Source organism: Felis catus, chromosome E1 (genome assembly GCF_018350175.1).
Source record: "Felis catus isolate Fca126 chromosome E1, F.catus_Fca126_mat1.0, whole genome shotgun sequence".
NCBI classification, from domain to species: Eukaryota; Metazoa; Chordata; class Mammalia; order Carnivora; family Felidae; genus Felis; species Felis catus.
Genome location: NC_058381.1, coordinates 38,037,022 through 38,061,222, shown reverse-complemented (window position 1 = coordinate 38,061,222; position 24,201 = coordinate 38,037,022). Strand labels below are relative to the sequence as shown.

The 24,201-nt window shown below is 46.3% G+C and overlaps 1 protein-coding gene across 1 annotated transcript; it reads left to right on the top strand.

The window, feature by feature from the left end:
* Positions 1–146: 146 nt before the first annotated feature.
* On the top strand, positions 147–23,399 carry CWC25 (CWC25 spliceosome associated protein homolog). The gene is made up of 10 exons (XM_003996763.6): positions 147–345; positions 2,645–2,817; positions 7,817–8,053; positions 10,807–10,876; positions 11,844–11,971; positions 12,652–12,715; positions 13,330–13,541; positions 13,909–14,007; positions 21,361–21,522; positions 22,253–23,399. Exons 1-10 carry the CDS (start codon positions 328–330, stop codon positions 22,365–22,367), a joined length of 1,278 nt encoding a protein of 425 aa, XP_003996812.3. The 5' UTR covers positions 147–327; the 3' UTR covers positions 22,368–23,399.
* The last annotated feature ends 802 nt before the right edge of the window (positions 23,400–24,201 follow it).

Genomic DNA, 24,201 nt, shown 5'->3' with positions numbered 1-24,201 from the left:
CGGCGTTTCAACACAGCGCTCGCGAAAACGGGTGAGGTGCCAACCAAGAGGCCCAAAACGCGACGGCAGGCGCCGCCAATCTGGGCGTCACTGGCCGTGACGCTCGCGCTGCTGCGCGACAGAGTGCGAAACGTCATCATCCCGCGACGCCGACGCTGTAATAGGACGCCCTCCCGGAAGTGGGCTCTAGATCTGGCAGTCGAAGTGGCAGCCGGTGGCCTCCGAGACCAGATCCGGGGAGGTCGCAGCTGAACTGTTTGTCTACGTTTCCTCCGGATCCCTCCTGAATCCTCCAGGTCCGCGCAGAGAGGAAACTTCTTCGTCGTCATGGGGGGCGGAGATCTGGTAAGTGGGGGAAGCCTGGGCGGGAGAGGACTGAGCGAGAGACCGACCGGGTCTGGGGACGGAAATTGGGAGGGTGCGGGAGTGGGTGACCATGGCTACACAGCCGTGCTTTCGCGAGAAGGGAGCCGTAGCCTTGGAGAGGGGACCGATCTCTGGGGCCACGGAGGGACAGGGTGGAGACTTGGAAAGGTGTGTGAAGCGTGTCGCCAACGGTGGCGGCAGGTGTTTGTGTTGTTTGTTCGCGGGGACTCTCCCGACTGGAAATTCTGGGAGGGGGTGGTGGTGGTTGTGGTGGAACCATGCTTTCGAAAGGAGGCAGATATCGAGTCACGCAAGCTTTACTTTGTATGTCTTGTCTTGGGACACTTCTCTCTTCCTCAGCTGGGAGTTCAGTCATATTTTGGACTATAGTAGGAGTGGTTTGTGCCCCATTCTCTTTGCCCTTGAGCCGTATCCAGGGGCCTGTTTTAAACCTGAAGAGATCTTCTTCATGTCCACCTTTCTGACTTCCACTCCTCGTCAGTGCTTCATTCTGATCTGTAGTGACAGAGCTTTCTTCTGAATTTATAGCACTTAAATATAAGTGATGTGGCAATTTCTCTTGAACTGCATAGTTCATTTGTAGGGTGCTGAAGCCCCCGACGGGGCAAAAGACCCACAACGGCATGGTGCAAGGTCAGAAAGATGCTAATCTCTTTAAAGTGTAGCTGATTGAATCAGCAAATAGATCAATTCTACCTATCCAGTATCTGTATTAGAGTTTATTAGGTGTCACTGATTAGAATGACACCTAATTCTAATGCTGAGTGTGGCTCGATCCCATGACCCTGGGATCATGACCTGAGCTGAAATCAAGAGTCATATGCTCAACTGACTGAGCCACCCAGGCACCGCTTTTTGTTTTGCTTGTGTGTGTGTGTGTGTGTGTGTGTGTGTGTGTGTGTGTGTGTGTCGGGGGTGGGGGGATGATGGCCCTATGCATTGTAGGATGTTTAGCAGCATTCTTGGTCCCTAGCCACTGGATACCAGTAGCACTCTTCTCTGGATGGGACGACCAAAAATGTGTCTGGACATTGCCAAATGTGGAGTGCATGGGGGGGGGGCAAGATCACCCATGTTAAAGGAGAGAGAGGAAGACCAGTAGGCTAAGGCCAGGGATGGGGTGGGGACAGGGGATTGAGTGACCTGATGAAGGGAAAGGAAGGACAAGGAGGAAGAGAGAAAAGAAAGAAAAGAGAGCCCTCATTGACGGAATACCTTCTCCATGCCAGATACCTTGTGTTGGTTTTCTCATTTAGGCCTCTTAACGGGTCTCCTGGTCTCCAGTCTCTGCCCTCTCCAATCCATTCTTCACATGATAGCTAGTCATGCCTGCACTGTTTAGTGTTTCCTACTGTCCACAGGATGAAGCCCACTCCATTAACATGGTTTATAAGGCCCTTATTCTATTGCTTTCTTAGTTGGTTTTGTTGATTTCATCTTGGACCACCCCCCCCCCCCGGTCCCCCTTCATCAGCTTGCATGCCATCTTTAGCCACACGAAATCATCTGTGCTGTGTTCTTTGTTGCCGCTGGGCCTGCGGTTGTGTGTGCTGTTCCCTCTGGAAATCTGCCCCCACTCTACCCTGCTTCCTACATCACTGGGCTAAATTATAATTGTCCTTAGATGATCACTGCTTCCAGGAAACCTTCCCTGGTTGGGAAGCTGAACCCAAGTAGTGGCTTATGGGGAAGCGGGAGAGGAGAAGCATTCTTGAAGTCCGTCAAGGTGTAGTGCGAAGGGGAGCTCAGAACCAAGGGGAGAGTCCCAGGAAGGAAGGGGGAAAGAGGTACTCGGTGGGGTTGTAAACCACGAAAGGTTGGGGTTGTAAACCAAGGTGAAGGCAGGTTAAGTGGACTCGAGAGAAGGAAGATTGTGTTCGTGAAAATGAAAGGTCCCCTGCCAAAGGCACTTGAGTTCTGTTGCCTTTTAGAGTTTACCTTCCCACCTCTCTGCCCGTTCCTCCTTTACTGTCATCACTAACCCTTAGTTCAGGAATGGCCCGTGGAAGTCCGAGTCGTGTGCATTCCGAGTGAAAAGTGTTCAAAGGGAACCCGGACAAGGCCTGAAGCCTTACATACTTGAACAGAACCCCTGGATGTGTGGGAGATTGGTGGGGGCCAACCTCGCCGTTGTGAACGATGCCTTGCCCCTAGATGTCTGCCCTGGCACGCACAGGGAGCAGAGGGGTCGGTGGTGGTGGGGCCCACGCACCCACCGGCTCCCCGCATCGTCTTCTCCCTCCTTTCGCCACCACAGAATCTGAAGAAGAGCTGGCACCCCCAGACCCTCCGCAATGTGGAGAAGGTGTGGAAGGCCGAGCAGAAGCATGAGGCTGAGCGGAAGAAGATCGAAGAGCTTCAGCGGGAGCTGCGGGAGGAGCGGGCCCGGGAAGAGATGCAGCGCTATGCCGAGGACGTCGGGGCCGTCAAGTGAGGGGGCAGCCGGGGCTGCGGGGAGGCGGCGGGGCTGTGGGTGTCCCAGGGTGCGGGGCCGGCCCCCAGCGGCATCATCCTTTGGCTGCAGACCTGCTGGTTAAGAGCATGGGTTTGGGAGTCGGCCCGGCCTGAGCGCTGAGGCTGGCTTGGGGTGTCCTGGCCTCACTGTGGCACCGAGAGCAAGTTCAGGGCCTCGGTGACCTCGGTAGGACCAAGGAAGGGAGAGTGTCCAGTTCCCAAGGTTTGTGGAGGATCAAATGAGATGACACCCAAGGGGCCTAGCGCAGGCCTGGCTTGTGGCAGGCGATCGACCAATAACCAGGCCTGAGGATGATTGCCCCCCACCCCGCCTCTCGGGACGTGTCCAGGTCTCAGACCTGCTTTTGTTTGTTTACGTACCGCGGACTCATTTCAGGGGCGCAGTGAGGCCTCGTGGAGGGAGGCAGATGGTGCGTCTGTCAGTAAAAGCTACGTGAGCGTGGACAGTCCCACCGCTTGGTTTTACCTTATTTCAGTTTCCTCTTGTATGATATGGGGTAGGAGTAGCAGATAATTATCAGGCTACCCGTCTCATAAACTGAGGTGGGAGGACATGTGTTCTGAGAAAAATGCAAAGCATAAAGCGTACAGCGCATTCTTAAGTTTCGCCAGAACAACACAGAGCCAGAAATGGGGAAATCGGCACCGTCTCCTTGTTCATTCTCCTCGTACGTTTGCCTTGCTCGCGTTCTTGTGGGCAAGTCCCCGGGGTGCCGTGTGGCATACTCTCCCCACTGGGTATCTAGGGCTCTTCCTTAATACTTCATGACAGGGTCTGTGACATTCAGGGTTGTGTGTGTACGTGAGACTTAGTTTCACTTCATGGAAATGGCATTACGGACATGGTGCCCTGGGGACGTTCAGGATAATGGATTGGGGAGAAGGCCCTTCTGACTCAAGTATGAAACTTGGAATGTTTTAAAATAAATAAGAGTTTTTAGGGGCACCTGGGTGGCTCCGTCCCTCGAGCACCCAACTCTTGGTATCGGCTCAGGTCATGATCTCACGGCTTTGTGGGTTCGAGCCCTGCCTTGGGCCCTGCACTGACAGTGCGGAGCCTGCTTGAGATTCTCTCTCTCCCTCTCTCTCTGCCCCTCCCCCACTTGCGCTGTCTCTGTCTCTTTCAAAATGGATTTTTTGGGGCGCCTGGGTGGCGCAGTCGGTTAAGCGTCCGACTTCAGCCAGGTCACGATCTCGCGGTCCGGGAGTTCGAGCCCCGCGTCGGGCTCTGGGCTGATGATAGCTCAGAGCCTGGAGCCTGTTTCCGATTCTGTGTCTCCCTCTCTCTCTGCCCCTCCCCCGTTCATGCTCTGTCTCTCTCTGTCCCAAAAATAAATAAACGTTGAAAAAAAAAAATCAAAATAGATTTTTTAAAATTTGGGGAAAAAAAAGAATTTTAGAATTTTTAAATACAGCAAAATATGACATCAATATATCCAATGAGATAAGGGAATGAAGTTTTATGTTTTTTGGTACTGTAGACACGCCTTAAATTATTTTACTTTATATGCTTTATGTAAATTAAAGCCTATAAAGCAAAAAAAAAAAAATTTACTTTTTTTTTTTTATAGCGTGAGTGAGAGTATGTGGGGGAGGGAGCCGAGGGAGGGAGAGAGCGAGAATCTTAAGCAGGCTCCACCCTCAGCACGGAGCCCCAAGTGGAGCTAGATCCCACAACCCCGGGATCATGACACTGAACTGACTAAGTCACCCAGGTGCCCCTAAATTTTTTTTTTTTTTTTTTTTTTTAGGTAAATTCTGCCCCCCATGTGGGGGCTCAGACTCACAGCTCTGAGATCAAGAGTTGCATGCTCTACTGACTGAGCCAACCAGACATCTACGTTATAATTTAATGCAAATAGGGGCACGTGGATGGCTCAGTTCGTTAAGCAACCAACTCAGCTCAGGTCATGATCTCGTGGTTCATGAGTTCAAACCTCGCGTTGGGCTCATTGCTGTCAGCGCAGAGCCTGTTTTGGACTCTCTGTCCCCCCCCTCTCTTTCTGCCCCGCTGACTCTTGCATGCTCCATCTCTCTCTCAAAAATAAGTAAAAATTTTAAAAAATGTTTAATAAAAACTAACAATTGAATGTAAATAAATTTCACACATTCAAATTAATTCCTGGGCAGCTTACAAAGTGAACACACATTGTTCTATGTGAAATTTCAGACTTTGTGAACCCTTGATTTTCAAACAGATACCAATTTTAGATTCAATACTCCCTAGTCATAAGAGTTTGCTTTCCCACTAACCAAAAGTTAAAAAAAAAAAAAATTGTGAAATTCTCTCTCTGTCTTTTTTTTTGTTTGTTTGTTTTTAAATTTTTGTTTTAAAGTAATCTCTACACCCAGCGTGGGGCTCAAACTCACAATCCCAAGATCAAGCATTGCATGCTCTTATGACAGAGCCAGCCAGGTGCCCCCTTGCTAGAATGTTCTAGGCAACACTGATCTTCCTACTCAGACTTCCTTAAGATCTGAAGTGGTCTGCCTTTCACAATCAATCCTTTTTTTTTTTTTTTCTCGCCCCAGGCACAGAAATCCCAAAGGAAATGGTGGCCATGTTTCACGGCTATTTGCCCTTTGTCCTTGACCTTCTAAGCACTTATTATATATTTTATTTTAATGCTATTGGACATTTACTTTAGTCACAAATACAGTCCAAGGGTGGATAAAGAAATGTATTCTCTCTTTGCACCTCATCCCCTTCCCCCCGTGTGCTAAATGTCTCTTCATAGCCTGTTTGGCCATAGTTATCCTATGGTTTAAAAACAGACTGTACCTTGGTCTTCCCAAATCCTTCTTGAACTGCAACTTATTCTGTTAAAGAAGTCCTGGGAAAGAAGTCCTATTGGCATTGTCCATATAGTCTCCAATGGGGAGAGTGGTCACTGGGTTGAAGGCAACTGGGAGGAATCTTCAACAAACTAAGGACCATTGAGAAACCACCCAAAAGCGAAATAAGTCAGTCAGAGAAAGACAGATATATCCTATGTTTTCACTCATATGTGGATCTTGAGAAACTTAACAGAAGACCATGGGGGAAGGGAAAGGGGGGAAAAGTTACAAACAGAGAGGGAGGGAGGCAAACCATAAGAAACTCTTGAATACAGAGAACAAACTGAGGGTTGATGGGGGGTGGGGGAGAGGGGAACGTGGGTGATGGGCATTGAGGAGGACACTTGTTGGGATGAGCACTGGGTGTTGTATGGAAGCCAATTTGACAATAAATCATATTTAAAAAAAAAAGAAACTGCACAGAAGCAAATCTTGTCAACCAGATACCAGCTTGTCCAGTTAATCCTTGGATCGCCCATCACAGCTGACCCAACAACCATGGCCACTGGTCCATTTCTTGCTGCCAGTGTGGCTCCTATCAAGGCAGCACATGTGATGGAGTTTCAGAGGCCTTCGTTCCCTCTATCTTGAACCACACAACAATCGATCGTGGAAAACAGACCTCTCCAAACTACAAAGCTACCTCCCAGCTGCGGAGGCCTGATTTTAATAGCTGTCAAAGTCTCCTGTAGTCGCTGGTTTATTCCAGCTGGAGAATGGCAAGAACCTTTAATTGCTCGAAAGACTCCACTACCTGCGGTACTCATTGTAAAGGCCCCACCACAGTCTCCCACAGTTCGCCAGGGCACGGCCCTGTCTATACTCCTCCATCTTGACTCCAGTGGGGTGAGTGAGGCTGGGCAAGCTGGGTGGAGCCCGACCCCAGTGGCCCACGATCAGTTTTTAATTATAGACTAGAGGGTTTCTCAAACCGCTCCTTTTAATAGGAAAAACAAAAACAAAAACAAATCTAAAACGAAAGCATTATGACCCTCCATTGTTGGGTTAAAATATTCTTATTAAAAATGTCCAAAGACTGGGGCGCCTGGGTGGTGCAGTCGGTTAAGCGTCTGACTTCAGCCAGGTCACGATCTCGCGGTCCGGGAGTTCGAGCCCCGCGTCGGGCTCTGGGCTGATGGCTCAGAGCCTGGAGCCTGCTTCCGATTCTGTGTCTCCCTCTCTCTCTGCCCCTCCCCCGTTCATGCTCTGTCTCTCTCTGTCCCAAAAATAAATAAACGTTGGAAAAAAAAAATTAAAAAAAAAAAATGTCCAAAGACCTAACTAGGAAGACTTTCCTTATGCTCATAGTTGTTACGTAATCATAAACAAAAATAGATACGCCAGTTTTGAAAAGCCATATTCAAAAAACATTGAATTTAATGTTACAGGTAATACTGCTTTTGACGAAGCTACTTAGCCGCTCGCAGTGTAAACGTGCTATCGGCTGCTGCGGCGCGTGCACTTAATTTGGCGTGCCTTTGCCGTCTGTTGTGGGAAGGTTCAGTTCTCCCACCATTTTTTCCCCCTCAGAAGCACAGGGCCATGTTTGTTTGGCAAATACCAGACATGACTGACATTACTGATATTGATGACTCTCTTTTGGCTTGAAAGCGTAATTTCCTTCTTCACTTATTTTCTGGTCTTTTCTCATCATCTTGAGTTATCTCAAATGTGGAATTCCTGCTTGTGCCCACGCTCCAAAAGACACCTCGGACAACCGCACACGTGCTCCCTGAAACTGTGCTCGGTCACGAGGTGATGCAGAATCTCTTTATTGTTTCAGATTATCCTCAAAAGGAAAGCGTAACATAAGGACTTTGTAAAGGAGGCTTGAGAAGCCCTGAGCAAAGGTCCGTGTCTCGGAGGATACCTTTTTCACAGAAATTGCTTTAAGTGTGGGGGAGCGACCTCTCCACGAAGTGGCGAGCTCCATGCCGGCGAGCACCATTTCTTCTCACGTGCCACGGGGAGCACAGCGTTTAGTCCCTACTAGGTGCTTGGAGAATGGGTCGTGCTCTTGCCAGCTGCCATCTCTGCCTCGTGTTGGGGTTGTGCGTGTAGGTCTGCAAGAGCCCTACGCTTCCTTTGATTGTAGTTTTTTTTTGTCTTGACCTAGGAAAAAAGAAGAAAAATTGGACTGGATGTATCAGGGTCCTGGTGGGATGGTGAACCGTGATGAGTACTTGCTGGGGCGCCCCATTGACAAGTACGTTTTTGAGAAGATGGAGGAGAAGGAGGCAGGCTGTTCTTCGGAGACGGGACTGCTCCCAGGTTCCATTTTTGCCCCATCCGGTGCCAATTCCCTCCTCGACATGGCCAGCAAAATCCGGGAGGACCCGCTCTTCATCATCAGGTACTGGCGACGGGCCGGGGAGGGTTTCTTCATAGTTGCTGAGCTTTCCAGTCGGTTTCCTCTTGACTTTGGTCTGCTCTGTAAAAGGATTTGTCTCCGTTTGGGCTCCCTGATGTTGGGAAGGAGGCTCCATCAAGTGTGTCTTATCTAGGCCGTGTGGTAAGAGATGGCAAGTAGACCAGGGCAGACCAGATTTATTCATTTACCTTTGGCCCTTGAACAAAAAATGGGATAGAAGCAAGGTAAGGGGTACGTGGGTAGCTCAGTTGGTTAGGGGTGGTTTCGGCTCAAGTCATGATCTCGTGGTTCGTGAGATTGAGCCCCACACCAGGCTCTGTGCTGATAGTGCGGAGCTTGCTTGGGATTCGCTCTCTCTCTCTCTCTCTGTCTCTCAAAAAATTAAAAAAAAAAAAGATGAGAAAGGCTGGCAGCTTCTTGGAAATTTGGGGATATGTATATCGTGGGATAGGTGGGTGAACGGGCCTTCTACCTACCCCCCGGCCCTCCTTTTTTGTGCAGCCAAACCCTTTAAAAAGAATCTGCCTCGAAACCCTAATGTGTAATGTATCAAAGTGGAGTTGCATTTTGCCATATGTATAAATTTGTTTGGTTTAGTTTGCAGGATTTCATTTCAAGTGGATAGGTTGAATGTTGAAAAACCTTTGTCATTTATATTTCTTCTTTTGAAAACATGTTAAAGTTATTAACATATTGGGGCACCTGGGTGGCACAGTCGGTTGAGCGTCCAACTTCAGCTCAGGTCATGATCTCACGGTTCGTGGGTTCCAGCCCCGCATCAGGCTCTTGCTGACAGCTCGGAGCCTGGAACCTGCTTCAGATTCTGCGCCTGTCTCTCTCTCTGCCCCTCCCCAACTCACACTCTGTCTCTCTGTCTCAAAAATAAATAAACATTAAAAAAATTTTTTTTAATAAAAAAATAAAGTTATTTACATGTTAAAGGTGTTGCATAGATATATATATAAAGGTATTGTATAAAAACTTATTTATTTTGAGAGAGAGAGTGTGAGCAGGAGAGGTGCAGAGAGAGAGAGAGAGAGAGAGAGAGAATCCCAAGCAGGTTCCGTGCTAACAGCTCAGAGCCCGACTTGGGGCTTGAACTCAAGAACTGCGAGATCACGACCTGAGCTGAAATCAAGAGTCAGACGCTTAACTGACTGAGCCACCCAGGCGCCCCACCATTTTGTTAGCCTCTTAATTAATTAAATTGTGGTAATTGTGTTAGCTGTGCTGACAGGTTCAGAGCCTGGATCCCGCTCCTGATTCTGTGTGTCCCTCTCTCTCCGCTGCTTCTCCACTCGCACTCTCTCTCTCCCAAAATAAATACGTTAAAAAAAAAAAGGTTTTCACCTTACAAAGCTGAAACTCTTTACTCATGAAACAAGAACTCCACATTTCCCCTTGCCCCAGCTCCTGCGAACCACCATTCTCTTTTCTTTGAGTTCTACTACTCTAGGAACGTCATATAAGTGAAATCATACAGTAGTTATCTTTTTGTGGGACTGGGTTATTTCGCTCAGTATAATGTCTTCCAGGTTCGTCCATGTTATACCATGTATAACATGTCCTTCCTTTTTAAGGCCGAATAATATTCCGTTGTATACATTTTGTTTGTCTCTTTGTCTGTCGATGGACATTTGGGTTATTTCCACTTTTTGGCCATTGTGAATAATGCTACTGTGAACACTGATGTACAGATATTGTGCACATTATTTTATAAGCTTTTTTTTCACCTAATTATATATAGCAAGCATCTTTCTACGTCCCTATGTTTCTGTAATACCATTTTTTATGTCGATATTGTGGGGTATACCATAATTTTTTTTTTTAATTTTTTTTTTTTTCAACGTTTATTTATTTTTGGGACAGAGAGAGACAGAGCATGAACGGGGGAGGGGCAGAGAGAGAGGGAGACACAGAATCGGAAACAGGCTCCAGGCTCTGAGCCATCAGCCCAGAGCCCGACGCGGGGCTCGAACTCACCGACCGCGAGATCGTGACCTGGCTGAAGTCGGACGCTTAACCGACTGCGCCACCCAGGCGCCCCTAATTTTTTAATACTCTCTTATTAGGTCCCTAACCTGTTTCTGAATTTTCATTGTTATAATATGGACGACTCTGTAGGGACCTCTTGATTATATCCATACAGTAACAAATTCTTGGGAAAGAATTTGTAAGGTTAAAGAGTGTGCAGGCAGTGATAAGTATTGCCAAATTGTCTTCCATGAAGGCTGACCAGTTTACCCTCATGAATAATGAGAGTAAGACTCCTTTTTGTTTTTTTTTAATTTTTTAAAATGTTTATTTATTTTTGAGAGAAAGAGAGCAAGTGGGGGAGGAGCAGAGAGAGAGGGAGACACGGAATCCGAAGCAGGCTCCAGGCTCTGAGTTGTCAGCACAGAGCCTGACGCGGGCTTGAACTCACAAGCTATGAGATCATGACTTGAGCCCAAGTCAGATACTCAACTGACTGAGCCACTCAGGCGTTCCCCGTACTCATTCTTATACAACAGGGAGCCAGTGTGGACTTGCCCCACACCATTCAGTCCCTTCTGCAGATTTGAGGAAGAGTCCTGACTTCCACACCATCATGTAGCTTTTAACACAGGTCCTGTCTGCGTGTATTTGGAAAAACGATTGCTATATAGATGGTCTTGTGGAGAGTACAATGAATGACTTAATCCCCTTCCCCAAAGAGATAGTCATGATTTTTATAATGTTCTCTTTCTCTTTAGGAAGAAGGAGGAAGAGAAAAAAAGAGAGGTGTTGAATAACCCCGTGAAAATGAAGAAAATCAAAGAATTGGTAAGTAGTGCATCAAATTAGGCACCAAGAGTGCCTTTTAGCTACTTCTCGTGAGAACTACTCACCATTCACTCTTACCTTGTGAGAGGGCAGACAGAATGGCTTTTACATTCTGGCTTTTAGAGACCTTCCCTTGGTGATTTTATGCAGTCTTCGTTATCGAGCTCAATTAAGCTTACCTTCTCTTTTATTTTTTTGATTGGAAGAGCACCATGTGATGTCTTTTTGTTTGTTTGTTTAGAAAAAGGGGAGTATGGGATAGGCCTGTGCAAGTCCTAATCACACAGTGTGTTCAGGGGATCAGGTGATATCAAGCCTCGAGGGCCCATTTGTCATTCACGTGACATATTCCGCGATTGTGTTTTGGATTAGTTGGCAAGGAGAATGGAAAGCTGGATCCTGCGGTCCCCGATTGCTTTCGGTGTTGCTGGGAGTTCCTCTGACAGATTGGAAATTCCCAGGCACCGGTTCTGGGGATGGTTTAAAAATACAGATTCCGGGGCGCCTGGGTGGCGCAGTCGGTTAAGCGTCCGACTTCAGCCAGGTCACGATCTCGCGGTCCGGGAGTTCGAGCCCCGCGTCAGGCTCTGGGCTGATGGCTCAGAGCCTGGAGCCTGTTTCCGATTCTGTGTCTCCCTCTCTCTCTGCCCCTCCCCCATTCATGCTCTGTCTGTCTCTGTCCCAAAAATAAATAAAAAACGTTGAAAAAAAAAAACTTAAAAAAAAAAAATACAGATTCCTAGCCCCACTCGCCAGAGATTCTGTTCAGTAGTCTAGGGGCTGTTTATGCACCCCCCACCAAGGTAAGACTCGCCCCCTCTTGTTGGTGGGGAAACTCCGCTGGGGTCTTGGGCCTCTGTAGTCCCAGAGGACGAAGTCAGGTAGTTTCGGGCGTGAACCAGGCCCCTCGGAGGGACCGACAGGGGCCTTCGTGATCTTGCATGGTTATGTTCTGGGTGTTTTGTAGTTGCAAATGAGTCTGGAAAAAAAGGAGAAGAAGAAAAAGAAGGAGAAGAAAAAGAAGCACAAGAAACATAAGCACAGAAGCTCAAGTAGCGATGGCGGCAGCAGCCAGGATGAGCGCAGCCGGGGGAGGTGAGCACGTGGGGGCGGGCCTCCCTCATTGACTCATTCACTCATTCATTCCCCACGTAGTCACGGCTGCTCTAGGCGGGGAAGTGCCAGGCACTGGGGTTTCAGTGGTGAACGCTCGTACGTGGGCCCCGTGCCCACAGAACTTTGCCATCTAGCACCAGAGTTCCTTGGAGGTCTTGGCATGGCCCCTAAAGGGCTGCCCGTAGCCTTGTAGGTCTTAGCTCAGACATCCCGGCTGTGACTTTCGTCTCAGCTTATGACTCCTCCAAGACCGAAGTGGGTTTTATGTAGGCCTTTTTTTTTTTTTTTTTTTTTTTTTTTTTTTAAATGCATTAATGGGCCCATCTGGGCGCATTCTGTGTGCCTTCTCTGTGGGAACAGTGAGCATTGTCACCGCTGACTCACTCTTAGTCGCTGGAATAGCAAGCAGCACGAGGTGAGGGGAGAATGTGTTCAGGCGGTGGGGCTGAAGAGCCAGGCCCACGTGTTTTCACAGGAAAAACATGACTGTGCTGATGCATCTTCCAAAGACAGTCCAAAGCGAGAGCCACGCTCCCAAGTAATAGAAGAAGTGGGGAAGGTCACGTTTGAAGCAGGAGGAGGCGTGTTTCAGCACGAGACATTTAAACTGGACCTTCATACATTTTCTTTTTCAATGAATGTGTGTTTTAATCTCTTAGAGCTCAAAAGAAGACGGCAGATTCTTCCCCTGTTTTGTCCAAAGCCCCTGGATACGGCTTACAGGTAAGGGTGTGGGCGTCTCAGAGGGAGTGACCGTGGACCAGGGAATGCGTTAACTTGAGAGCCTTTTTGGACAGAGAGCATTTCGAGCAGCCAGTCAGGCATCACATGGGAAAAGGGGAGTTTGGGCAGCCAAAGCGGGCACCGCTGGGGAACTGGCCCATTCCTTGTCCTTGAGCCTCCGACCGGGGCTGGGGCCCCTCTGAGTGGAGAGTCTAAACCACCAGTGGGGCCTGCAGGCGTTCTGCCCGTCTCTCTGCAGATAACTTACGTGAAATGCAGGCATTTTAAGCTTCAAGGTTGATGACTTTTGACAGATGGACATCCCTCTGGATCCCTTTTTCCCCTAGTAGGTTTAACCTTAGGGCCTGTTCTCCACGCTCTGTCTCTTGCACCTGCTCAGGCTTTGGTGAAGCGCCAAGCCAGTGGAGGTGACTGGGTGGGTACATTCTCTTAGGGGACCCTGCAGATAACTTTGCTAAGTTTGAGTGGTTCTCTGCGGTAACTGTGCTTCGTACAGACCCTCATTGCTCATTCATTTCCTTGCTGCACTGCATTTCCTCCTGAGCTGCACATTTTCCTCTGAATACCTTTTCTTCCTTTCCTTGGTGCTACAGATCAGGGACTCCTACCACAGCCAGGGACTGCAGAGTCCTCTGACGGCCAAGCAAAAGGGAATGCACGGGTTGAAGAATTATTCCAGGTCCAGAAGCTCCTCCCACTCACCTCCCAGACATGTCAGCAAGAAGAACACCAGAGAAGCAGGGTCCCGGGACAGGAGTTCTCGATCCCCAGGCAGAAGGTCACGGTCCCCAAGGCCAAGCAAACCGTGAGTGTAGGAATTCACTGGGAAATGGCTTGTAAGGGTGGGGGTTGCTCACCGCAGGTATTTCTGTTCATTCATTTTTCCAAACGCCTTTGCTTTATTTCCTTTACATCATTTTCCCCCACCGCTATGTAAAGCTCAGTCCCCTAGAGCTACATATTTATATATGTAGGCTCTTTGGAGTGAGTTTAGTACCGAATCTTCTGTTTCTTTAGGTATTTGTTTTTCTTCCACCTCTGCCCTCTGTTCCCTTCAATTTGGATTGTAATTCTAAGACTGTTAGCTTTTCTCCCATCATTTGAGGGACACGATAAAAGCCCCTACCTTGAAAAGGCTTTTCTCCTTTCTGCCCTCTGTGTGTCTGTCCCAGGCACAACTCTAAGGTCAACAGGAGAGAGAGAGGCCGCACTAAGAGCCCATCGCCTAAAAAAGAGGTCTATCAAAGGCGCCACGCTCCTGGATACACCAGGTGAGTCAAGAACCCCGTAGGTGAACTTCAGACTCTGCGGGCCTGAGTCTCGGAGTGGCTCAAACCAGGGCAGGTGGATAATCTAAATCACCTTTTTTCTTTCTTTTTTTAATTAAAAAAAAATTTTTTTTTTTTTAATTTTTTTTTTCAACGTTTATTTTATTTTTGGGACAGAGAGAGACAGAGCATGAGCGGGGGAGGGGCAGAGAGAGAGGGAGACACAGAATCGGAAACAGGCTCCAGGCTCTGAGCCATCAGCCCAGAGCCTGACGCGGGGCTCGAACTCCCGGACCGCGAGATCGTGACCTGGCTGAAGTCGGACGCTTAACCGACTGCGCCACCCAGGCGCCCCTAAAAATTTTTTTTAATTAAAAAAAATTTTAACCCAAACCTCTCTCTTTGAGAGAGAACGAGACAGTGCATGAGGAGAGGAGGGGCAGAGAGAGAGGGAGACACAGAATCCAAAGCAGGCTCCAGGTTCCCAGGTGTCAGCAGAGAGCCCGACGTGGGGCTTGATCTCACAAGCCATCAGTCAGATCGTGACCCGAGCCAAAGTTGGACGCTTAACCGACTAAGCCACCCAGGCACCCCTACATCACCTTTTTGCCAAACCTGCTTTTATTCTTCATGTCAGCTTTTTTTTTTAATATTTTATTTTTTATTTTTGAGAGAGAGAGAGAGAGAGCGTGAGCAAGGGAGGGGCAGAGAGAGAGAGGAAGACACAGAATTTGAAGCAGGCTTCAGGCTCTGCACTGTCAGTACAGGGCCCAACGTGGGGCTTGAACTCACGAACTGTGAGATCCTGACCTCATGAGCTGAAGTCAGATGCCATCCAGGGACCCCTCTTCCTGTCAGCTGTTAACAGTCTGTCCCGCCTCCCTACACTGCACACACTGAAAGGACAAAGTAAGAGTTTTAACTTGATGAACAATCGATTAAGCGACTGTCTCTGGACATCTAAGCATGTTCATTCTCTCAAGAGATTTCCACCGAGAAGCTTTTCTTGAGAGAGTGCTCCTTTCTTGAGGCACCAGCTGAAGGAGAAGCAGGGTGCTCTCCTTGAGGGCCGACACCCTAAGATGGACTCCGTGTGCACGTTGGGTGTGTGGTGGGTCAGACAGAACAGGGGCATGAAGCCCTGGGACCTGAGGGGAGTTGGTTGTGCCCATGAAAGGCTGTCCCTAGGGGTCCGTCTTGCTCTTAGAATTTAGAGGAGCCAGGCAACTCTTGTGAACTTCCTTTTACTGCCCAAATTGGCTGCACGTTCGAATCACCTGGGAAGCATAAAAAAGAAAAAATTCCGTTACCCAGCTACACCCCAGCCCTACCACGTCAGAACCTCTGGGGGTGGGCAGCCAACGTTGAGAACCGCCGAGAGTCTATACCCACCTCTTTTATTCACTGTGTTAAAACAGAGGCAGACCCTACATGTTCCTTGCAACTCTTAATTGCCCGACTCCCTGAGTCTCCAAGGAACAGAAACTTTTAAAAGGTTTAGTCTTGACTGACAACCTTGAAAAGTATGTTATATATTTCCCTGCCTTCCCAGACAGAGTATGTTACGTAGAATTTGACCTATTATCAGTTGGCAGTTTTTCAGCTGTGCTGTAATTCCTGCTGCTCTTAGGGTAGATACTCGTGAGTGTAAGTATTTGTTTCTGTGTTTTAAGGCTTGTGGGCGGCAGGCTTTTTCAGATCCTGCTTTGTTTTTCTCTCGTTTGCCATCTACCATCACTTTATGTATTTATTTTGAGAGAGAGACAGCACGAGCAGGGGAGAGGCAGAGAGAGAGGGAGAGAGAGAATCCCAAGCAGGCTCCACACTCAGCACAGAGCCTGATGCGGGGCTTGAACTCAGGAACCGTGAGATCATGACCTGAGCCGAGACCAAGAGTTGGATACTTAACCGACTGAGCCACCCAGGTGCCCCTCACTTTAGTTTGTTTTATTTTATCAGCCTTCCTTACCTCCCTTTCAATTTGTGTTGAATTTTGTGACATAAATGGTTTAGAGCCCTCAAGACCTCTCTTCCCCAGGAGTAAAAGCACAGAAACTTTAATGCATAGACTTTATGATTTCATTGTCTGTTTTGGTTTGGTGTTCCAAGTGGTCAAGGTTGTTTTATGTACTTAAGATGATGCTGAATTAAGAAAAAGAAAAATTAGGGCCATAATTGAGAATTCTGTGAGAACTCTTTCTTTTGTGTATTTTAGCTGGCGATCTAAAATGACTTTCTTAATGGCTGAAAAGATGAAGGTTGTCTTTTATAGTGAGATGCTCACTTTAAAGTAATTTTTAGGGGCGCCTGGGTGGCTCAGTCGGTTAAGCCTCCGACTTCGGCTCAGGTCACGATATCGCGGTCCGGGAGTTCGAGCCCCGCGTCGGGCTCTGGGCTGACGACTCGGAGCCTGGAGCCTGCTTCCGATTCTGTGTCTCCCTCTCTCTCTGCCCCTCCCCCGTTCATGCTCTGTCTCTCTCTGTCTCAAAAATAAATAAACGTTCAAAAAATTAAAAAAAATTAAAAAATGAAGTAATTTTTATGGGCCAAGACTGTATTTTGTCTTGTAAAAAATTTTCGGGGTCTTTTGGGATTCCCATTTAATTAATATTAGTTTTGATTGCTTTTGAAATTTCTTACAGGCAACACAGCCCTTTTATAAGTTAAAAATATATGTACTCAAAACAGACCAAAAAACCACTACTATGTCACACCCCAGAAATGCCTAAAATTCCTTCTATTGGGCTTATAAATTGCCCAGAATAAAAGTGGCTACAAGCAATAAAAAATAAAGCTATTACTCTTATATTAATTACTATTATTTTAGAGGCACAATTACTGTTATTATCGAGGCTTAAATTATTTTGATCAGATAATACCCCTTAGAGATACATTTCATTTTATTTTATTTTATTTTATTTTATTTTATTTTATTTTATTTTATTTTATTTTATTTTAATTTAATTTAATTTTATTCTATTTTATTTTATTTTATTCTCTTTTCTTTTCTTTTCTTTTCTTTTCTTTTCTTTTCTTTTCTTTTCTTTTCTTTTCTTTTCTTTTCTTCTTTTCTAACATTTTATTTATTTTTAAAGAGAGAGTGAGCACAACCGGGAAAGGGGCAGAGAGAGACGGGGACATAGGATCCGAAGCGGGTTCTGCGCTCTCAGCACAAGCCTGATGCGGGTCTCAAACTCACATACCCTGAGATCATGACCTGAGCTGAAGTTGGACACTCAACTGACTGTGCCACCCAGGCTCCTAATGGTTATTATTTTCTTTATTTTCGAGAGAGAGACTGCGAGTGGGGGAGAGGGGCAGAGGGAGAAGGAGATCGAGAGAGAATTCCAAGCAGGGGCTTGAACTCACAAACTGTGAGATGGTGACCTGGGCTAAAATGAAGTCAGAGGCTTAACGGACTGAGCCACCCAGGCACCCCTAATAATACACATTTTTAAAAGTTAAAAACTATTAAAAATCTTCTCACAAGAGGTGCCTTGTGAGACCCAGAGCCTGCTTCAGATTGTGTCTCCCTCGCTCTCTCTGCCCCTCCCCCTCACACTCTGGCTTTCTCTCAAAAATAAAATAAACATGAAAAAAAAAATCTCACAAAAATTACCAGTTCCTTGCTCTGCCTGACCTCACTTCCAGTCATGCTGCCTAGTGGCAAACACTTTCAGCTTTTTGAGTGGTTTCTTTTGGCAGCTACCTGTCTCTAAAAATATGCACATGTTGCTGTCTCTTAAGTCATCAATTTTATGTATGTATGTATGTATGTATGTATGTATTATTTATTTATTTATTTTAAGATTTGATTTTTTTAAAGTAATCTCTACCCCTAATGTGGGGCTTGAACTCACAATCCCAAGATCAAGAGTCTCATGTTCTACCAACTGAGCCAGCCAGGCACCCCTTAAGTCATCAATTTTATCTATCTATCTATCTATCTATCTATCTATCTATCTATCTATCTATCTATATTTATATCTATTTACTTATTTATTTATTCCTATTTATCTATCTATCTATTTATTTATTTATTTTTATTATTATTTTTTTCAACGTTTATTTTTGGGACAGAGAGAGACAGAGCATGAACGGGCGAGGGGCAGAGAGAGAGGGAGACACAGAATCGGAAACAGGCTCCAGGCTCTGAGCCATCAGCCCAGAGCCCGACGCGGGGCTCGAATTCACGGACCGCGAGATCGTGACCTGGCTGAAGTCGGACGCTCAACCGACTGCGCCACCCAGGCGCCCCTATCTATTTATTTTTAAGTTTACTTATTTTGAGAGAGAAAGAGCACAAGCAGGGGAGGGGAAGAAAGAAAGGGGGAGAGAGAGAGAGAGAGACAGAGAGGGAGAGAAACCCAAGCAGGCTCTGCACTGTTAGCACAGTGCCCGACACAGGGCTCGAACCCACAAACCGTGAGATCAATACCTGAGCCAGAGTCCAGAGCTGGGCGCTTAACCGATTGAGCCACCCAGCTGCCCCTTAAGTCATCAATTTTAGACATTAGGTATTTTCTTACTATTGGAGTAAATGAGCTCTTATACACTCCCAGTCCCATATTTCTTCTCCCTCCATTTATTCCATTAGGTAAATATCACAGTTTTTGGTTTTGTCAATAAGTGGATTCATGTTCTTCCATTATGTAAATATTGTTCATCGATACTTTTCATCGCCAAGCAGAATATTGAGGTTATATCTCTTTTCTTGTATGAGTTTCATATTTTTTCTAGGGTCAATATTTGCCTCTTTCAGTTTTGACTTACGGATTTTATTTCTGGGAAATGTTCTTGTATCATTTCTTTGATAACTTCTTTGTTCTCTCTGATTTTTCAGAGCTCTTGTATGTTTTGATTGTTCCTTTTTAAAAGCCTTTCTCGGGGTGCCTGGGTGGCTCAGTCTCCTGAGCATCCAACTCTTGGTTTCGACTTTGGCCATGATCCCAGGGTTGTGGGATTGAGCCCTGCGTTGGGCTCCGAGCTGAGCCCGGAGCCTGCTTAGGAGTCTCTCTCTCTCTCTCTCTCTCTCTCTCTCTCTCTCTCTCTCTCTCCGCCTGCCCCTTTCCCCTGCTTGCAGTCTCTCTCTCTCTCAAAAAATTAAAAGCAAGTAAAACAAAAGCCTTTCCCATTTCAATGATGTAATATCTTTTATTTATCATCTCTGAGTGAGATTTTTGATCACTTTTTGTTGCCAATTTTAAATAGTTTTATTTAAGATGAATTGTACATTTTTTAAAAGTTTCGTGGTTTATCTTTGTTATGTTCTCTTTTCCTCTTCCTTTGGTTGCTTTCATGTGAGAGGCTTTCCTGAAATGTTTGGTGATATTTCACTGTCTCTTCATAGGCATTAAAAAGCTGAGATCACTGTATTGTGTATGGGCAGGGCTTGTCTACTGGTGGAGATTGGTTTTTTGTACTGGTTTTTAGCTGGGGACATTCTTATACCCTCTGGTTACCTTTGGTTCTCCTGTCAGGAACCATTAAATTTTTGTAGAAGAAAAAAAAATCCCCTCTGGTTGCCTGACCAATGGCTCTAACTCTGGCTGCTGGCATTTTGGGACGTTTGGCTATGCCGGATACCTCTGCAACTTCTGATTTCTTATCTGGTTAATTCCTCAGACACTACAAGAAACATCCCCCCTTTGGAGGGTCTCCTGTATTCGTTTGGGAGAAAAATCACTGGCCTCCCCCAAGTTAGGCATGAGGTCCCAGGGTGTCTTAATTGCTTCCCATACAGACTTTAAATCATTCCCTTTGTTTTCAGCCTTACTGCCATCCTTCAAAGTACTGGGTGCCAGCAGTCCCTGGGCCTTTCCTGGATTTTGCTTCTGATTAGTATTGGGCACTTTATTTATTTAAAAAAAAAATTTTTTTTAATGTTTATTTTTGAGAGGGAGGGAGACAGAGCACAAGCGGGGAAGGGACAGAGAGAGAGGGAGACACAGAATCCAAAGCAGGCTCCAGGCTCTGAGCTGTCAGCACAGAGCCCGATGCGGGGCTCGAACTCACAAGCCGTGAGATCATGACCCGAGCCGAAGTCAGACATTTAACCAACGGAGCCACCCAGGTGCCCCCTAGTATTGGGCACTTTAAAGGGATTCAGTTTTCTCTAACCTGTTAAAGTAGTTATCACTTCTTTATCCACTTCCATCTTCCAAAAATTTTTAGACATCTCTTATCCAGTGTCGTCTCCTCTCCCGTTCTCTTTGTGGTTTTTTTTGAAAGGGAGCATTGCCATTTCATTGTAGACAACCGAATGTCAAGTTTTAGTGTCTTAAGTTTGTTTCTCAAAATTTGGTTCCATTTATGTATGTATGTATTTGTTTTAAAGTTTTATTTATTTATTTTTAAGTAATCTTTATGCCCATTGTGGGGCTTGAACTCATGACCCTGAGATCAAGAGTCACATGCTCTTCCGACTATGCCAGCCAGGCACCCCTTATTTTTTCTTTTAAAGGGGGATCTTTCATGGGGTACCTGGCTGGCTCAATGTGAAGAGCTGCGACTCATGATCTCGGGGTTGTTAAGTTTGAGCCCCACGTTGGGTGTAGAGATTACTACAAAAAAATAAACTTAGAGAGGGATCTTTTTTTTTTTCTCTAAAGACTTTATTTTTAAGTAATCTCTACACCCCACATGGGGCTTAAACTTACAACCCCAAGATCAAGAGTCGCATGCTCTACCAACTGAGTTAGCCAGGCACCTCTAAAGGGGAATCTTCCAAATGGGTACATCACAGCCATTTGAGAAGCAATGGATTCCGATTTCTCATATTGTTAAATAGTGATTGAGCTCCTTCATCACCTCCTCTTCTTGCTCCGACTTCATTTTCAATGAGTGCCAGGAAAGACTTACCTATTACTTTCTGAGGTTAAGTTGAATTGACTTGAATTCTTCAGGCATCTGGCTTCTGGCTTAGTCCTAAAGTGGTATACTCATGGGCTACGTCCATGAATTTCTAAGCATTTCCAGTGGGTAGATGGTAGATGTCAACAGTCACCTGGCTAACTTAGTCCTCCATACTTCAATAGGTTGTTGAGCAAACAGTGGAATATTTTGTTTTTTGGGGGGGAATATTTTGTTTTTAATGTTTCAGAATAATCACTCCAGGGATTATTGAGAGAGTATGGAATCCTTCATTACAAGTCTTTGAAATTTGGATGAAACCACCTGACCCAAGATGTTAGGAAGGAAGGAAACTCATGCTGAGTTTGGCCCTGGCTTGGGCATTTCCATGGAGAGAGCAGTGCGATGGAGAACCTGGGGTCCTACCTGATTTCTGTTCTCCCTGAAGTGTTTGTTTTTTTTTGCTGGGAGAGAAGTAGACCTGATGGTTTTTGTGTTCAACAGAAAGCTCTCATCAGAGGAACTAGAGCGAAAACGGCAAGAGATGATGGAAAATGCCAAGTGGCGGGAGGAAGAGAGGCTAAACATCCTCAAGAGGCACGCTAAGGATGACGAACGGGAGCAGAAGCTGGAGAAGCTGGGCTCCCGAGATGGAAGGTTTATCCAGTGAGTGCATCTTCCTGCTGCCTAAAGGCTTTCATGGCTATGGTTCCAAGGAGGCAGTTGGGCAGCTGACTCACTCATCGTGTTCCTGGTGTTTCTGTGACTATGCAGAGAGAACGGGGAGGTCACCCTCCAAGCCACCTTTGTTACTACTCCCAGCATCTAGCCAGACAGTGGGATGGTTTTGATTTGAGGAGAGGAGAAGTGAATTAGTATTTTCATTGAATCTCCTTGCCTTCCATTTAAATAAGAGTTCATGGCTCAGGGGGCCTTTTTCCTTTTCTTTTTTTTTTTTTTTTTCTTTTTTTCTTTTTTTGCATGAACAGGGGAAGGGCAGAGGGAGGGGGGGGGAGAGAGAATCCCAAGCAGGCTCCACGCTGTCAGCACAGAGCCTGACATGGGGCTTGATCTCATGAACTGTGAGATCATGACCTGAGCTGAAATCAAGAGTCGGATGCTTAACTGACTGAGCCACCCAGGCGCCTCTCAGGAGGCCTTTTTCCAATGAGGCTTTACTTACTTTCCAAAACAGATAAATTTGCCCTTAGGGATATTGGTTTAAAGAATGGAGTTCCAAATGGACTCACTCCAAAGTTATCTACATGGGCTTAAAAGAGCTTGTATTTCTACATGGGCTATATGACTGGCAACCCGTTTCTTCTAATTCTGCCAAAGAGTTGACCAGCTGACAAATATTTGTAACTCACATTATTCTCCTCTCTTCTGTTCCTAGTCGCATGAAGCTGGAGAGTGCATCTACCTCCTCCCTGGAGGACCGGGTAAAACGGAATATCTACTCTCTGCAGAGAACCTCAATAGCTCTGGAGAAGAACTTTATGAAAAGATGAAAACCATCCCCTCTTTTGTTGGTTTTCCTGAATTTTCCAGGGAGGCTGCTGATCCCTTAAAAATTCTCTTTATAAGAGTTCAAGTGACTTCTTCCACAGTTGTCAAACCACCACTGTTCAAAGTGACTCTCCTCCAGCGATTCCCGAAACAGCTCACTTCCTTTAAGAACCAGTGTGACTCGCTTTATGGGACCCTCAGTAACTTTTGCTGGGTGCTGAGTGGGTTTTGACTGTGTTTTTAATGAGTGGGCACTGGACCATGTAGGTGTGAGCACTTGCCCTGCCGTGGAAGGGCTGCTCCCTGTGGTCGTGATACTGATTATGCCACTTCTTTCCCACCCGTGTAAACTGTGTGCCTCGGTATAGACTGGACCTTTCAGAAACCTCCCTCCAGAGTCACCCAGGTAGATGGCGCCTAGTGGGGTAAATGAACATTTACTGGGTTTAGTAGATAATGGGACAGAATGATGTCTGCTTAGGGCAGAGCGAAGGGGGTGACAAAGAATCTGGAAGGGAAAACAATACAAAAAAGCACTAAATGAGCTGTTGAACTATTTGGACTATCTTTTCAACTGTAAAAGTGTAGTGTGTGTGTGTATAAATGTATAATTTTTACAAGCTTTTTAAAAAGTTAGCTTTGTGAGAATATCCTGTTCGGTAAGTGACTTTACTATGTCATGGAAATGTATCTTGTTATCGAGTAATACGGTAAGGCAGGTCAGCTTTTTTTTCCCCTCTGAATCCAGCTAGTTTAGGAGAAGCCTGGGTTTGTAGATCGGATCTAGTGTATCTATCCTTTTACACTGCTTATAGTCTCCCACGTGGGCAGTGCAGTGGTGAAGTCAAATGATTTTAGGAGTCAGGACCAAATTACCAGTGTGCTCCCACCCTGGCTCTTAAAAGAAAATAAAATGGAAGCTGTTCCTTTCATGGCTTCCTTTTTATCATGTAGTAATCTTATTACAATGCTAAAATTTCAGGAGGTGTTTGCTACTAATTTTTAGTCAGGTATTAAAAAAAACCCAAAACTCATGGGACCGGTCTCCTGTCTTTACTCCTTCCCCTTTTCTATTCTTTTACCAGAAGGCTTTCATTTGACCCATGCAGTCCTAGGTCCTGTTGACCCACACATTAGCTGGGCCAGTTCCTTGTTCTGCCAATCCCTAATTCTGCTTAAAACGACGTTGGATCTATATTTTTGAGCACTTACGATGCCAGGCACTGCAATACTTAAAACCCAGTCTTTCCCCAGAAAGAAAGTAACGTCCGCTTGTTAATTCATTTAATCACCTCATCGTGCTTCTCTATGGTAGAGTTAATTATGTCTTTTATTTTATTACTTGGTAATAAAGGCTACATTTATTTTTTGTAACTGTTTAAAGAGCAACCACGCGCGGAGTACCGAATTCACGAATTCCCCCACAGAACGATATTGACCTGTTAATTTGTGTCGCATGTATGGAGATCCTTCGTCCAAGAGGAATTATGTAACAAAGCGTGGGCAGTTTACCGAACGATTTCATGAAGTGAGCCAGAGAATAAGACGATTATGTTTCTCGGCTGTAGGATAGAAGTCTTAAGGTGCCGCCGGTCTTTTAACTGGACCCTCTGGAGGGAGGAGGCCAAGCGGCAGGTGGGTGGACGCGCGACCCATTCATAAAACCCAGGGCTCTCGGCTTGCTTCTCTCATTGGCCCCGGGGGGAAGGGGCGTGACCCGCGGGTGGAGCGCGCTCCAGGCCCCAGGGAGTGGGAAGATCCACGCTTGGGTGGAGCGAGGGGGCGTTCCTTAGTTTTCCCGGCAGGACTGCCTTTTCCCCTCGCCGTGTTCCTCCT